This window comes from Thunnus maccoyii, chromosome 6, assembly GCF_910596095.1.
Source record: "Thunnus maccoyii chromosome 6, fThuMac1.1, whole genome shotgun sequence".
Classification (NCBI taxonomy): Eukaryota; Metazoa; Chordata; class Actinopteri; order Scombriformes; family Scombridae; genus Thunnus; species Thunnus maccoyii.
Window position 1 is genome coordinate 22829200 of NC_056538.1, and position 16738 is coordinate 22845937.

Sequence of the window (16738 nt, forward strand, 5' to 3'; positions counted from 1 at the left end):
TATCAGTTTCTCTTTAGCAAACAGTGATGTCAAATTCATTCACATCTATTTTTCCATCATTAAACATCTATATAAATGACAGGTTGATTCATTCATTCAATCCTAATTAATATTAACTTGATGATCCAATTAATTCCCTGTTTACACTTTGTTTTAATGATCATCGTTCAGTTAATTAATTGCTTGATAACTCTTTTCAAGGCTCTCTGGTTCTTTCATTACCTCAGAGCTTTACATTAGATCCGATGTCAGATGTTGTTCACCACTGAACTCATAGCCAGAGCAGATGGGGGTTGAGTGCCTTGCTCAAGGGCATTTAGAGAGTCAACAGCAGTTGTTAAAAAAGTGAGGGGAAAAACTTTTAGATGTTTTCATTTGATCCGTCAATCTGGTCCGAAGCCTTTCTCTCTAGTTTTCTCCAACTTTAATTCCCATACTGAGGAATTAATTTAGTATTGTAGCGAATATGTGATTTTGACTCAGAGCAAACAGACGATCACCCCTGTGACCCCCCCCACCACGCATTCGGTCCAAGGCCGTGCTCAGTGGAGGAGCAGATTGAGTGGGAGCCAGTGTATGTAATCTCCTCAGTTTAATTAGAGTGAGCGTGGTGGGCAGCTAAAGTAAACCACATTACCCACCATCTGGTGGGGAGCAGCTCTGCTCTTACCCACCCTCACTATCATTAGCCTCTACAAGACAAGACACAAACACATACATGACAGCTATTTATTCATCCTGCCACTTTCAATACAGACACAACTGTATACTAGTTAGTTGCCATGATGAGGGACATACTCGTGCTTAGACCTCAAATGTAGTGTCTTGTAATCAGAGAACGCTGCACACTGAAATGTCCAAATTAAAATAGATGTCAACTCTGTAAAAGCCACATACTGTCCAATACAGGTTCTCAGACATTTCAACTTCGCCTTTTCATCCACTATGACCTCCAATAATAACTACAGCTTGTTCCATATGATGAATAAGCGAAAAGTCTATATGAGCAAACAGCAAGTAAACATCATAAATTTTATATTTCAAACTTTTGCGTGAATGTGGGATTGCTGAATATTAACTATGAATATACGGAAAAATAAATCTTACTTAACTGCAAGGTTATTCTCACCAGATCCTAAAATGAAAGTCTTCAAATCAGCCACCAGAGGGCAGTATGCTACCACAGCTGACACCCAGCCCAGACTGCAGGCAGGGCTCGAGCACGGAGGATTTACTGCTCCACAGAAGGCACAGCTCAACTGGCAGCCAGCAGAGCAGCACAATCATTTGGAGCACAGATGAGAGGAGCCTGGTGTGTGTATGAGAGTGTGTGTGTTGTGATAGAGCATAGGGCATAGATCAGTGGTTTCTGCCCTCACCCTCTGCTGCATCATGACCTGGACAGCTTTCAGTGTGCTTCACTTCTTGAACACATGATTGTGTCATGACACTGCACACATGCAGGGCCAACAACCTCAGCCATGCTCTGGGCAAAGTTAAAAAGGTCCAATCTGTAGTTGTTTAACACATAAATTTGATGTATATTCACATAAGAGAAATCAAAATACGCATTTTACCCACGTCTGCAGATGGAGTTTTGGACAGGGGTTTTTAATACTGTCTTAAATTTGTATGTGGGAGTTATTGATCCTAACTTTGACAGCCATATCTGGGGTGGTGCCAGAGGCCTTAAAAGTCACCACTGACCAAGCTGTACAGTAGTTGTGGCTTTCTCTACATTGCTTGCTCGACAACCCTCTCGTCTCTTCTGATGGAAAAAGACTATTATCACCATTTTATCATCACCGGCTGGAAGACGTGATGACACACCTCAAAGGTGTGGCAGGGTTCAGCCAGAAAGTTTGATCATATGTGGCAAGATTTTCTGTCCCATTTTCAAAATTAAATCTGACAAATCCCCATTAATGTGTACAATGTAACAGGACTTCCTTCTTTTAGTCTCCCTTGATATAACATACTTCTGTATTGGCTGGTGTTAATCAAGCAATCTGTGAGAACATTTTTATTTTGCACATTTATATTCTGAAAATTCAATAGAAATATTTCAATGAAAAATAAGCATTTTGTGTTTTAATATAGACATATTTCATTGCTCAAACTGATGCAAACCTTGAACAGCATCAGAAAATATTAATAATTAACTTAAATTCAATTCTCTTATAAATTATCTATATTATTAAAAACACCTGTCAATAAACTGGGAAATGATAACTTACCGCTTTTTTCTTTACATTTTGATGTTGGGACGAGTCTTTTATTGATGTTGTAGTGATTTCCAACCCCAGGGTGTACTATCAAATAAACGCACAAATACTATAGGTTAACAAATTAGTGTGGAGCTGTGTTAGTATAATATATTTACAGTTGCACCTATCAATTATCTACCAGCAACCAACCTCCCATCAACCTGAGTCAGTTGTAACATTGCATGCTTTGATTGAGAGTGCAAGAAAACTAGTTAGCAAACAGGCAGCAAAGTGGAAAAAGATGATTAAAAGTAATTAATGGATGAAATGACAATATTCTGCCACTCAAACTTGACCAAATCTACTGAAAAAAAGGAGACAGAGCCTAAATATTGTCAGTTCCAGGACCCCAGTGTATGAACAGACTGTTTGTGTAATTAAGAGTTTCCAGATTAATGGGGGTACATCAGATGAAAAACATTGGGAACCACTACATTTGGATTGTACACTCCGCTCTGCCCTGTTTGCATCTGTTGGCAGTCCAACCTTTAATGGCCATCTCTACAGAACAGCCGCAGCCAACAGCATCAGTGGCACAAGTCTCATGATATCCCACACATCAATGAATCAGTTTTAAATGCCTTGGTGGGCTGGATTTTGGCAGGAAAATCATCAAGGCAAAAACACCAAGTCTTAAAAGAAGCTTCCCTCTTTTCTGTTCAGTTAGAGCCTACTGTGGGATTTACGCGTGGGGACCTAGAGACTGAATTTGAGGTTTGGACACTGAAAGAGGCACGCATAGTAATGGCTGAGATAAGAGAGGAGCTGATCAAATCTCCCTACACCAAAGGGGGGAGAGTGCTTCTCCCTCAGAGTAGAGAGACATAGATGCAGCTCCAAACTGGGAAGCAGCCAGTCTCTTCACAGTGGAGCTTCAGACTGTGGTACATGAATAAATGAATGAATGTAGCCTACACTGGGGAGTCTGTGAAGCCCCCCCACGCCCTGCGCAAGGTGACAGACTGCTATCGTTGTTGTCACGTTGGGGGGATTAACTCATGAAATTTAAATTTCTGATCAAAAGATGAACATGAGGCAGAAGTCTTGGTCACTTATTGATCAATGAGCGGAAGCCCCAGATGACGATGTTCTCAAATTTCTTACTTTGTCTGATCAACAGTACAAAACCAACATATATTCACTTTATAATGACATAAAACAGTGAAAAGAAACAAATCCTCACATTTGAGAGGCTGGAAAGAGAACATTTGCCATTTTTGCTCGGAAAATGTCTTGCTTGATTATTAAAATTGTTAGCAATTCATTTTCTGTTGATTTACTAACTGATTGATCCACAAGTTGTTTCACTGCTAAATATAATAAAACACCTTAAAGAGCAGCCTCTACAATAACCATGTTAAATCAACACCTCTGTAATTACTAAGCCTTCATAAAGGTAGGATTTTTAGTCTGTTGTATTAGAGTGCATTCATTTAAACTGATGTAGGTGTAGCTAATAAACTGGAAACCGGTTGTAAAATGCCTGTTATTCATGAGCATTTCCTTTCAACTGAGGACCAGATTAAGTGGAGATGGTCTTTAAAATCATGAAGCACAATGTTGGAGAATGTCTACAGAAAGAAAATAAGATAAAATTGTTGTGAAACTGACTTGGTTCACTTTTCATATGATAACTTATGCCACAAAAACAAGTATGCATGCAAGACACACGAGGAATAAATTACTATTTAATGGAAGAACTGATTAGATACATATCCCCAAATGCAAATGGCCGCATTCATCTCACCCAAATGATTTCTAGTAAATGATTTCTATTTACTTGGCTGTCTGAGGAAACAAATGTCACCAGAAGAGGGAGACATCAAATTCCTGTGAGAATTACCAAACAAGCAGCTCTGTTCTTCTTGCTCTTCTTCTGTGCTCATTAAGAGCTTTCTACAAAGCCTTAATGGTCAGGCACCATCATATCTTAAAGAGCTCATAATACCCTATTATCCCACTAGAACACTGTGCTCCCAGAATGTTCCTAGAGTCCGTGAGAGTAAAATTGGAGGCAGAGCTTTCTGCTATCAGGCTCCTCTCCTGTGGAACCATCTTCCAGTTTGGGTCCGGAGGGCAGACACCCTCTCTACGTTTAAGAGTAGGCTAAAAACTTTCCTTTTTGATAAAGCTTATAGTTAGGGTTGCCCCCAGGCTTGCCTTAGACCAGCCCCTAGTTATGCTGCTAGGCCTAGACTGCCGGGGGACTTCCCATGATGCACTGAGCGCCTCTCTCTTCCTCCTCCTCCTCTCCATCTGTACACAGTCGTGTACCATTAATGCATGTTACTAACTCAGCATCTTCTCTCTCCTGTAGTTTTGTGTTTTCTCATCTCTCTCCTTTCTTCTCCTGCTGCTTTCTGCAGGTATTTTTGCCTCTGGAGCAGTAGAATCTGGATCTGTGATTACAAGCCATCGACTACCCCTGTGATCCTGCTCAACACCCACTGCTACAATTATTTTTTTCAGTCTTATTATCATTATTATTATTATTATTATTATTATTATCATTATTACACATCTCTATTTGGAACTTGCATTGTGCTGTTCCCTCTCTCTCAATCCAATCGGTCGAGGGAGATGGCCGCCCACCCAGAGCCTGCTTCTGCTTGAGGTTTCTTCCCGTTAAAAGGAGTTTTTCCTTGCCAATGTTGCCAAGTGCTTGCTCATGGGGGAATACTGGGTCTCTGTAAATAATATTGTGAAGAGTACAGTCTAGACCTGCTCTATATGAAAAATGCCCTGAGATAACTTCTGCTATGAGTTGCTGCTATATAAATAAAACTGACTTGACTTGATTTGACTTTGCCTCTATGGCCGAACTATTGAGCGCAAAGCTAACATTATCAAACATTATTAACCTCAGTACTCTGGTGGTATGAATTTCAGCTGTTTCTCCATCACAATTCAAATTACACTACTGCTGCAATTCCATATGACACCTGTTAGATGAGCCAAATAGATCTGGGCTATTTCTTGGATTCGGCTTTGGCACTCAGACGAGGAGGAATTTTCTTCCTGGCAGTTGTTCCCTTCACCTGGACTCCTGACTAATCCCACACCACACATATGTGAGATACGTAAATAAGGATCAAATCAGTTATTTCTTTTCAATAAAATCTCAATGTTTCTTCCGAGAAGTGAAGTGACGACAGGCTTTGATCTCCTATCTCTGCGAGTTCAAGCTTTTTTCTCACCATTTTCAAATCCCACAGTCTTCTTCATCTGAGTTGTCAATTATTCTTACTATTTTTAGAGTAACTGATTCATTTCTGAACTACTCAGGTTTTCTGCTGTATTTACTGCAACAACAAAAAAAAGATCTGAAATACAGAAATACCGTTTTGACAAAAACAGTCTGTGTGCTGGTTGAAAAAGTGAAGAGAGAAGAGAAAGTCTCATCTGTCAGCGGGCAGACGGAGCAGACTTCATTTTGTTCTTGAGTGTTGAGAGACGATAGCTTTGGATTCCAAATGACAGGCATTGACATGATATGAGACTTTTCAACAATCTGCAATAATGACCTTTTCTCAGAACCTACAAACTGTCAGGTAATAACAAGTCTTGGGTGAAAACAGACAATCTTTTGGCACAGGTAAAAGTGTTACCTAGCAACACCCGCTGTCCTCTCAATAGTCAGCTTGGAGGTATCTCTGGAGATGCTCCCCCCACCTACAAAGACCTGGTTCAGCTTGCTTCCACAGGCCCCATGACCCCCCTGGACAAACAACAGCCTCATTCTCTGCACCGCTGCTGACCTCATTGTCTCTTTGTGAAGGGAAAATCCAGAGTTGCATTCTGTTAAATGGTGCATCAACTGCGAGCGGGACAGACCTCTCTACCTCTGGCACAGGCCTACAGATGAGCCCGGACACCGCTGCCTTTTCCTCAGGTCAGCACACAAGGAAAACATGGTAAGAGAAGAGACCACAAAATATTCTCTACACCTTGCTCCATCTGTCTGCTGTATGCACTTCTGAGAAAAACACGTCTCTCACACTGTCACCTTCACTTGCACCCTCACAATTTACAGAAACAGATGCTGTTTACACATGTAGTATTCATAGCAAACTTGTATCACACTTGTTTCTCCTTATGTTTATTTTTTTTTATAATCCACATGCATTTTATGACCTAATTCTGTACAGCTGTACTACATTTCTACATTGCTTTTGCACTAATGCTAATTTCAGTGGCTAAAATTGCATGTTTAGATAAACTCAAGTGCTACAGTAATACAAGGGAGCAGATGGTATGGCATTTATTTAAATGGATTTTGTACTGTAATTGTATAATACCAAGTCTGCATCTTATGTCTATAGAGAGGTTTATTATAATTACTGTAATACTCTCAATATGTTGTTTTTGGAAACAGCTGCTCATTGAGAGAGTTTAGCCCAACAAATACACATTCAGTTCTGAATGATAAGACATTTCTGAAAAGTGAGAACATGAAACATGTCGAACAATATGCAAGATATGTGTCACATACACCTGTACACACCTACGGTTCTGACTCAATACATCTGGACTGGTCAGTGATGGCTGATATCCAGGATTACAATTCTCCTAATTAAATCTGACAGAGCCTGACAGGTGCTCTGTTGCTGAGGAGCAGATGGTCAGCAGGTAGCTTTTGTCTCAAATAAGCAAACTTGCCAAAACATCATCAATAGGAACGAGGAGTAAATGAGGTCTGACGTGCCTGCTGTAATTCTTACAGAGTCTTGATGGAGACACTTTATCAGTGATTGAGAACCCGGTGGCTGTCAGTCAACCCTTCCACTCAGAGAAAACAGCAGGAGTCGAAGAGACCAAGGGAGTGCAGAGCTGGTTAAAAGGGATTCATTCTACACCTCACAGTAAGCTTCAGTGATGATGAGTGGCATTAAACCTCTGACTACAACAGCAATCTTGCTTTATTACTGCAAAAAAGCTGCAGAAACATAATACCCTAACTGTAAAGTAGACATCTCCAAGTCCCTTTACTTTAAGTTCCCCATTTTAGCATTTATAGGCAACATTTGAACATTTACTAAATGGTTTATTGCACTATAATGTAGTTGTAAGTAGATAATGAGTACATAGTAAAATACAGATGTAATATTATGAAATATGTCCTCGTAAGAGAAGTTATAATTATTATACTCTATTAACAAACACTTGAAATGTCCATATACACTTATAACTACATTAATGTTCATTTATTAAATGTTTATATACTGCTTATAAATACAAAATAGGGGGAATTAAATATCAATCAAACCATCTGCAATGATAAGAAGTACAGCAGTGCTTCCTTATGAAAATGTCACTGAATAGATTTGCTTGTGTTTCAACTGTTAAGTGCTGCCCATGTGTAAAATATACCTTATTAATTTCTCTTTCTGTCTCAGTCCTGTGTGTCAGTGTACTATATATATGTAACAGTTGACATTTAATAACTCTTCTCAGCTCATCTTTGAGATCAGGCAGCATTAATTCCAGTCTTAACCATTGATTTAGCTCACAGGCTGGTGAGGCTCCTGGCAGCAGTGTGTGCAGTTGGACTCCTGGGAGGCTTAGCTGTAGGTGTCTGGTTTCTAGGTGAGTCATTGTGTCTGAGAAAGAATCGCTAAATGAGCTTAACAGGGACAAGCAACTGGAAACTGATGAGCAAAATGCCTAGTTACAACTAGTCTGGCTTCTGTGCGCTTTCAAGTCAATTCTGCTGAAATATTTTTGATTATTTAAATTAGTTTTTAAAGAACTGTGACAAAGACTTGTACTATTTTACAGTCGGAAAAAAATAACTTATCAGTGCTCTCTGACAAATTATACAATGGTGATACTGTTTCTAAATTATCTCAAACTTAACTTTGTCATTTGCATACTGCAATTTCTTCCAACATGGCGATCCAGATATATCTGAAATGAGCTAATATCTGCTAATATATTGGTATTGAAGTATTGAAATTAGTTTTAATCTTTAATGATACATTATTCTCATTTTTACATCAGTAAAACTTTCATTGGATGCAAAATAATTCATAACTTTGCATTCAATATCACCACCGCTTTATGGGTATGGGTTTAAAAATGAAGATCCCCAAAATTTTGATTGATAAGGGCTCATCAAAATATTTTTAAGGACCACATCAAAATGGATACTTTCTACAGGCGGCACTCCACACTAAGGATTGGGATATCTTGTCCTCTGCTGCATCAATTTTGACTATTCTTGTTTTAATCTGTCTCTCACAAGTCCCCAAATTTCATGGACTAATAAATTGCTGGAATACCCTCAGAGGAAATAGGCAAAAAACAAATACATAAATCATCATGCTGAGAATTGTTTTAGTGAGCTTTTTTTTTTTTTTGCTAAACAGCAGCACTGCCAGCTATGAAAATATTTCATTACTTTCCTCTCCTGCATCATAATATTGTATTGCTCTACCAGACAGGGTTTGTCTGTTCTGTGTACTAATTGTGGTTTGTTTTTGCTGGTGATTGACCGCCTCATTAACTACAGTATGTCTTTACCATATTTAGTCAAACTTCTACTGAGGCCCTCTTCCCCTCAAAGCCCAGTGGGACTAGGGGATGCTAAGGAGACGTCCTTCTGCAATGTGACAGAGGAGATTTCTATCTCTGACCCCAGGAAAGGTCTGTGTTACCTCCTCTCTTTGGTGTTTTTTTGGAGGGAAGCTTTGTTTCATTGTCTTATGAATTAACAAGCAGAGCAGGATTTTGTGGTTGCTCATTGTTATGCGATTCATCACGCTGGGTTATAGTTCACCTCTGAAGTGATTCTGAGTTGAACAGTAGCAAAATTATCATTCGATTGTCATTCGACAGCTGCTTCTTGTTGCCTTTTGTTCACTCTCGAGAGATGCCCATTGACCGACCAGAAAACATCACACATAATGATCTGTTTGTACTGACTGCATTAGCATAGATACTCGTTTTTCCTAATCATTTCCCAGTCATAGAAGAGGCTCGTTCATTACTGTTGACTGAGAGCTTGTCTCTGGAGGGATTTTCAATCAATCAGGTTCAGTGTTTTACAGAATCAGCCCGGAGAACTCCCTCCTGGAGATCCAGCTGGGGAAACTGCCCACCTGGCTGCCGGTGTGCTACGAGAGGTGGAATTCTTCGCTGGGAACACTGGTCTGCAGACAGCTGGGATATCTGAGGTATGTCTTGTACTCCTGACAGGATCACACACCGGCCCCCTGTTGCACTCAGCCCTTAACATAGATCGAAACTTATGGACCTATTCACTAACTTATAGTTTAATCTTAAACTGCTCTGCCAAGGTTGAATGCTTGGCTTATTTATGATCTGCTAATACCTCATTTACAATCTTGCTTCACACCTTATGAGTCTGAATTATCTAAATACTCACTCCCACCCATTTTGCATATGTTCTCCTTCCAGACTGACTGAGCATAAAGGAGTGAATCTAACTGATATTGGGCCAAACTATACTGATGGCTTCATACAAATTACCTCAGAATACAAGAGCAATCTGGAAAATATGTGGCAATTCAGGTAATGCAATTTGTCTGAGGACATCATATTCATAATGATGCAGAGGAAACTGTGGCTACTAACGCATTAATTATGCATCATTAGTTACCCAATTTATTTTCATTTAGGGGGAGCTGTATCACAGGGAAGGTTATCGCTTTGCAATGTTTTGGTGAGCAAATTAAACTTAACTTTTTGTTTGACTTTGCACCTAACACCAAGCCCTGTAGTCTCTAAATAATTCTTGAAAAAAAGCTTAATTTCAGTGCCAGAGAGAGTGAATGATGGCGCTTGCTGCTGCACTTTCTGACCAGTTCAATTCATTTTTGATGAATGGATCTCTGTGCAGAGTGTGGTACAAGAGCGAAGCTGCCCAGGATAATCGGGGGAGTCGAGGCCACACTGGGCAGGTGGCCCTGGCAGGTCAGCCTCTACTACAGCAACCGCCACACCTGCGGAGGCTCCATCATCACCAGTCAATGGGTCGTCACAGCTGCCCATTGTGTGCACAAGTAAGACTGCTGACCTTCCCAGCACTAAAGGTCAGAGGTTACAGACTTCACATAGGAGAATAATCAGTCATTAACAGCTGCACCACACAGGACAGATGACAATTCTCTCTTATCCTGTCCCTTCTTTCCTTTCTTCAAATGTCAGCTACAGGCTACCTCAGGTATCCAGCTGGGTGGTCTACGCAGGCATTGTGACCCGCAGCTCGGCTAAAATGGCTCAACACACAGGGTACGCTGTGGAGAAAATCATCTACAACAAGAACTACAACCACAGGAGCCACGACAGTGATATAGCCCTGATGAAACTGCGGACTCCGCTGAATTTCTCAGGTCAGTGTAGAAGTCTCCTTGAAAACTTTGCAAACACAGCACTCTAAAAAAAAAACACAGAAATCTCAATAGTATAGCCTCAGTTTACCATTTTACTTTCTTGTGCTGATGCCTTTCGGCAAACAAGCCCCAAACGGAGCACCACAAGAGTAGTACCCTCCTCCTTTTATATGGATGGCAATATTATATGTATCATTCCCAGGACTGGGAATTTATATTTATAAATCCTTCACTAAGTTTGTGTGTAAAGTTATACTTAGTTTTAGTTTTCTACTTTTAGTAACTTCTAACTTGATTCAAACTAGCGATATACTAAATTGTTTTGCACCATTAAACCTTAAGGAATGTGCTAGGAATGCAAAAGCAATCAACTACTGTATGTAAACAGGAAGTCCCTGGAGCATCGAAAGCTGTAACAGAGCTTCCTAAGATAACAGTTTTTGGGGCAAAACAACATATCAAAATGAACTGCCAGTCCTTTGTAAATGTAGGAATAACCTTGTTTTATTCATATATGAATACATAAAGAAATGTATATGTTTCAGAATCAATACATAGCATTCATGCAGTTTAGAGTGAGAGAAATATCGGATTATGCAACCAGATCTGGTCATTTATTGGTGTAATGTTTTGTAATTTGAGGTATGTTGTGTTATTTTTGTAAAATATAGTGTAAAATCTTCCCAGTTTACATAATTATTAGACATTTTGATCTACTGATCTGTCAGATATGCCGACATATTCCACACTACCTCTTACAATATTAAATCTAAACAGGTAAAACATCAGCAGCCAGTTGGTTCAGTCAGCTGTGCAACAGCTACAGTACACCTGGCAGCTAACAGGTATAAATATTTATTAACAATTCATCTCTATGTAAGAGCTAGTTTGTGTGATGCACTGTGTTTTAATTTAGTCATCAGTAAATCTCCACTTAGTAAATACTTAGGTTGTAACTAGGCTAAATTTAAACTAACAGCTGGTGCAACTGGCTCCAGGTGTGTCGTGAGTACGAACTTCTGTTGCAACAATGAACAATGATATGAAGTAGGCACTTTTATCAAACTTATGCAAACATACTGTATGTTGCATCATAATATAAAATCCTACTCTGAAACCACAACGTTGTACAGAAAAAATTCTATACACAAAATTCAAATGCACGCTTGCAACCTAAACAAAATTTACATAACAATAACTTGTGATCCCAACCACATTCAGAGTGCACAATGAGCTTGAGAGATCCCATCACAAGACAAAATCAAAACAGAAAAAAATAACTTGGTATGTGTTTGTCTCCCTTTTTTTCCCTTTAACTAGACACAATTAGACCCGTGTGTTTGCCTCAGTACGACTATGATCTTCCAGGGGGTACGCAGTGCTGGATCTCTGGATGGGGATACACACAGCCTGATGGTGGTAAGACGCTACTGCATCGCTCTAAGTTAACAGCCTAACAGTCTAATTCACACATCATAACAGAGTGTGCCAAGAGTATTGACCGAGCAGCCTTAAATGTGTGTTTTCTCTCTCTCAGTTCACTCACCTGACACCTTGAAAGAGGCACCAGTTCCCATAATAAGCACAAAAAAGTGTAACAGCTCCTGCATGTACAATGGAGAGATCACATCACGGATGCTTTGTGCCGGATACACAGAGGGAAAAGTGGATGCATGTCAGGTCAGATGCTTGTTTTGAACAGCACCTTGCATAGGCGTTTTAAAGAAGGATCTTGCCTCCGGTGATTTGTTTACAGTGAAACGTTGGCATAATGAAGGCTGGGTCAGTGTGTAACAATCGTCATCTGTATTTACCTCTCCAGGGGGACAGCGGGGGTCCTCTGGTTTGCCAGGAGGACAACGTGTGGAGGCTGGTGGGGGTCGTTAGCTGGGGAACAGGCTGTGCTGAGCCCAACCATCCAGGGGTTTACACCAAAGTGGCTGAATTCTTGGGCTGGATCTACGAAATGATTGAGGTACGCACATATTTACTCAGGGACTGTACTTATGTACAATTTTAGGGTACTTCAAGTATTTCCAGTTGATGCTACTTAAGACTTTTACTTTACTACATTTCAGAGGGAAGTGTTGTGCTTTTTAGCCCACTACATCTATCTGACAGCTAGCTTCTTGATAGTTTGCAAGATACATCAAGATACAAACAAATCATGTGTTCACCTAATCAAATGTAATGCAATGTTATAGATTAAACTACCCAACAGTATATAAAGTATTTAAAATTAGCTCTTCCTCAACCAGCTGCAACATTACAATTCATCAATAATAGTAATAATGATAATCCAATAATATAAAATAACATTCTGACAGGGGCCATTCTGCTACCTATATGAATGAATGAATAAGTTTTAAGTTTACTGATAATATGTATTTCTACTTAAGTAAAATATGCAGGATGTTTACTTGTCATTATATGTTAACATCAAGATATTGCCTCTTCTACTTAACTAAAAGTTGACAATACTTTTTCCACAAATATCAGACAGCCCTAATTAATTCCATACCCATTATTATGATTTTAATATTGTTAGTAACAAACAAGGAATTGGAAACTGAACAATGGAATATAATTGGAGTTGTTCACACTGATTGCTAATCATTTTTATTTCTCTTTGCAGAATTACTGAGGGATCATGAAGCACAACAAGCAGAGGACGCTACTAATAACAGAAACTTAAAAATAACTTTTAAAAAATAACATAGTCAGTATTTTTACTCTAAATGTCCGTTATATCATGTATACACAAAGGCAGGCTGGAGACATCAAAATGCATTTTTACGTTGTATTTTTCATGTATCAAATATAAATTATGGCTCTTATAACACTTTGTCCAGTGTCATTATTGAGTTGCAGCTCTTCTTGTTTTCTTCTTCATTGACATAAAAAAAACAGTTACAATGTCCTCTTCCACAAACTGATCATATACAGAATATCAAAATATTCATCTTACGGTTTATAGAAGTAAAAAAAGAAAAGCAAAAATAAACAAACTGAACTAAAAAGATTTTTAAAAAACCCAAAACAAAACAGGTATTTACAGCCATTGGATTAGAAGAAATTGAAGGAATTGAATCAATGTACTGTTTGACCTTTGTAAAAACCAAGAAGTTTGGCTTTTTACCTGTAAATTTGCCTTTATGAATGTGAAATTTAGCCAATAAAATAAAAGATTTGTAATATATAGCTGGTAATTCAATTTAGTTATCTTCTAGTATGACAATTAGCACAGCTGTTGATAAAGATGCAGCTCTTCTTCTCACCGCGCGGAGGCATCTGTGTGACGTTTCCACTCATCTAGTTTCCATAGAAACTAACAACATTAGCTAAACCAGCGTTAGCTCTTACTTTAAGTTGGCAGGAATTAACTAGTTTGTCATATTTTTAGTGATATTGCTGTACAAAATATAATATGTTAGTGTCTAATTAAATAGCAACACTGTTGACAAGTTGACTCTCTAACTTCAACTCACAAAGTTTATTGGTTTTTTTTGGTGTTTGACGTTCTTGTCAGACAGCTAACTAGCTAAATTAGTGTTAGATTAGTAAGTCACCTTAAGATGTCATTCACTGGCAGTACGGGGGCTGTTTTGCAGCAGGTCAATCAGTTTTGGTCCATGCTGGATGATCTTTGTGAGAATGACCCCGAAGCCTACCACAAGTTCATCGAGAAACAGATGAAGGAAGGAGCTGAATATAGTGCACCGCCTGAGCTCGACTCATGTCTGTGCACTGACATACTGGTACGTCACGTCGTTGCTAACTTTGTTAACTGTTAACTAAATTAATTAAATTGACTTAAGCCATACAAGCCTGCATACACAGTTCCTCACGACAAACGTTTTACTGAAAGCAGGGAGAACACAGGTGAGTCTCATTAATGATGGCTCCGCTCCATTTAGTTGTGCGAGTCGCTCAATACACAGGTGTTACACCAAATTCTGTTACCCAACAATTCAGTGACCCAAATTGGAATATCAGCTAAATTGACACTGCAAACAGTTAATCCTCTTGCATCATATAATCTGATGAAGCACAGATTTCAGCACGCCAAAATCACTATCAAAAATATCAATATGGAATCACCCTATTTAGTAACAGCTATCGAAATTAAGTAAAGTTTGTAATGGTAAAATAACCAGGTCACATAATGTATGGGTCACAGAATTTGGAGTAACACCAGGACCCTATAAGCACAAAAACGAAATGTAGTCTTAATGATATTAATGAGTTACTCCTGTCCATCGATTTGAGTAATGATTTGTCTGTCTTTTAGGCCTACAACTAACGATTATGTCCATTATCAATTCCATTCTTGATTGATTATTCAGGTTATAAAATGTCAGCAAATAGGAGAAAATTCCAATCACAAGTCCCCAAAGCCCATGGTGATGTTTTCAGATGTCTTGTTTTGTCTGACTGACAGTCTAAAGCCTTAAGATGAAAATCAAGAAAATATTTACATTTTAGAGGCTGGACATTTTGCCATTACTTAAATGATAGACTGATTACCAAAACTGTTACCAATTAATGTTCTGTTGATTGACTAGTTGATTAATCAACTAATTGTTTTAAGTTCTACTGTATGCTTGATACAAAACATCTGGGTTTTGCTACATATGGTAACGCTGTCACACCTGTAGCTCTAGCTGTTGCACCTGTATCCATTTACAGTGTCGAAATGTTGTGTGTTTTGACAGTTTTTTGACAGTACATCTGTGTCCTCAACAGGAGCCGGGGAAAGGGTTGTTATACATCAACATATGCAGCTGGAAACGTGTGCCTGCGCCTCAGGATCCCAGCAAGCCATTACCTGTGTGTGCAGGAAAACTGGAAACAGACACAAATGAAGGTCAGAGTAAAACACAAAGCCGCCCTGCATCACAAGCGACAGAAATGCCCTTTGTGTGACACAATATTGACATAAATTGGTGTTTTGCAGGCCGCTACGCTGTGTTGGATGTGGCATTAAACGCTTCAGTGCTACAGGAAAGTAAGAAAGACAAAACAGAGATGAACCAGGTTTATATGCTGGCACTGAGCTTTGCCCAGCAGCAGCATGGGTTCAGGTTATCTCACCAGTACACTGTCGTCAGCCATAGCCCAAAAAGTAACCCAGATGACTTGTACCGGCGCCTTGGGTTTCAGCAGAGGCCCAACACAGCCAAACAACCTGACACAGGTGGAGTAAAAAGTCAGTACCCTGAAAAGCTGCTAAAAGTTCTTTTCTTTGGAGCTACTTTTCTTTGCTGGTGCAGCTGTATCATCTTTCACCTCCTACCAGATTTTCTAATAATCCATAATGTTCTTTTTTACAGGCATACAGACACCAGCTGCCCTCCTGCAGCAGATCTCCTGTCTACGTTCAGAGAAACAAGACAAAGATCCGGCAGCACAAATTATCTGTAGACCTGCGGAGCACAAGAAGAAGGGTTTAATCCAGGTCATCTCCACCACATATCAGCAGCCTCAGAAGCCAGACTACCAACTAGAGGTGAAGACTGATACAGCAGGAGTTCCTTGCAACGTGGAACTGACAGTGGAGCTGCCAAAGGTTAGCTCCATGTCAGAGTGCCAGCTGAGAATATCCAAGGTTAGCGGATACACACTCCCCTGAACAGAGTTATAATGAACCATTTTAGAGTCTAGTGTATGTCAGTACATTGTTGGATGTCATAAAAAATACATCATTGCCCTGTTTCAGGTATTAGTCTTATAATGTGCTGAATGTATTTTTCTACACAGGAAGATGTCTTATTGGAAGTGGAGGATGTCTACTATTTGCTTTTGGAGTTCCCAAAAACTGTAAATGAAGACACTGCAGCTGCCATATTTAACAAGAAGAAACGAAGACTTACTTTAAAAGTGGATATTTTATGACATTTCAAAGCCAATCAATCTGAAGTTATTTGCCTCCATCAGCCCCCCTGCCATGATTGGGCAGAGGACGCTTCTGCTACTAAGAATACCTTCAATAACCAAAACAAATTAAATTTCTTCAATCTGAAATACCTTGTGAACACATGGAGGGACTTGTTCTGAAATAAATTTGTCAGTGTCCCTTTGTGCTGTGGGTTATGGGTTTATCTGCTGCAGCAAATT

The 16738-nt window shown here is 39.3% G+C and overlaps 2 protein-coding genes across 3 annotated transcripts; both read left to right on the forward strand.

Annotated features, from left to right (window-relative positions):
* Positions 1-1174: 1174 nt before the first annotated feature.
* Positions 1175-13438, forward strand: tmprss5 (transmembrane serine protease 5). Its single transcript, XM_042414517.1, has 15 exons — positions 1175-1312; positions 5904-6159; positions 6854-6888; positions 6991-7129; positions 7773-7853; positions 8799-8912; positions 9307-9442; positions 9687-9800; positions 9908-9951; positions 10129-10291; positions 10437-10621; positions 11942-12040; positions 12159-12301; positions 12444-12596; positions 13257-13438. Exons 1-15 carry the CDS (start codon positions 1175-1177, stop codon positions 13263-13265), a joined length of 1809 nt encoding a protein of 602 aa, XP_042270451.1. The 3' UTR covers positions 13266-13438.
* Positions 13439-13903: 465 nt separating this feature from the next.
* pih1d2 (PIH1 domain containing 2) lies at positions 13904-16697 on the forward strand. Of its 2 annotated transcripts, none has more exons than XM_042414023.1 (5): positions 13904-14379; positions 15368-15488; positions 15579-15818; positions 15955-16229; positions 16382-16697. In XM_042414023.1, exons 1-5 carry the CDS (start codon positions 14197-14199, stop codon positions 16514-16516), a joined length of 954 nt encoding a protein of 317 aa, XP_042269957.1. In that variant the 5' UTR covers positions 13904-14196; the 3' UTR covers positions 16517-16697. The 2 variants fall into 2 exon arrangements, with proteins under 2 accessions (XP_042269957.1, XP_042269956.1); XM_042414022.1 differs by having other exon boundaries at positions 13906-14379; positions 15579-15830.
* The last annotated feature ends 41 nt before the right edge of the window (positions 16698-16738 follow it).

Excerpts from the sequence above, each read along its gene's own strand:
- tmprss5 (XM_042414517.1), top strand. The coding sequence starts at position 1,175 with ATGCTACCACAGCTGACACCCAGCCCAGACTGCAGGCAGGGCTCGAGC. Across the intron at positions 1,313-5,903 it reads GCACAGATGAGAGGAGCCTG|TCAGCTTGGAGGTATCTCTG; the intron begins GTGTGTGTATGA and ends TCCTCTCAATAG. Across the intron at positions 9,952-10,128 it reads TATCGCTTTGCAATGTTTTG|AGTGTGGTACAAGAGCGAAG; the intron begins GTGAGCAAATTA and ends ATCTCTGTGCAG.
- pih1d2 (XM_042414022.1), top strand. The coding sequence starts at position 14,197 with ATGTCATTCACTGGCAGTACGGGGGCTGTTTTGCAGCAGGTCAATCAG. Across the intron at positions 14,380-15,367 it reads GTCTGTGCACTGACATACTG|GAGCCGGGGAAAGGGTTGTT; the intron begins GTACGTCACGTC and ends TGTCCTCAACAG. Across the intron at positions 16,230-16,381 it reads GCCAGCTGAGAATATCCAAG|GAAGATGTCTTATTGGAAGT; the intron begins GTTAGCGGATAC and ends TTTTCTACACAG.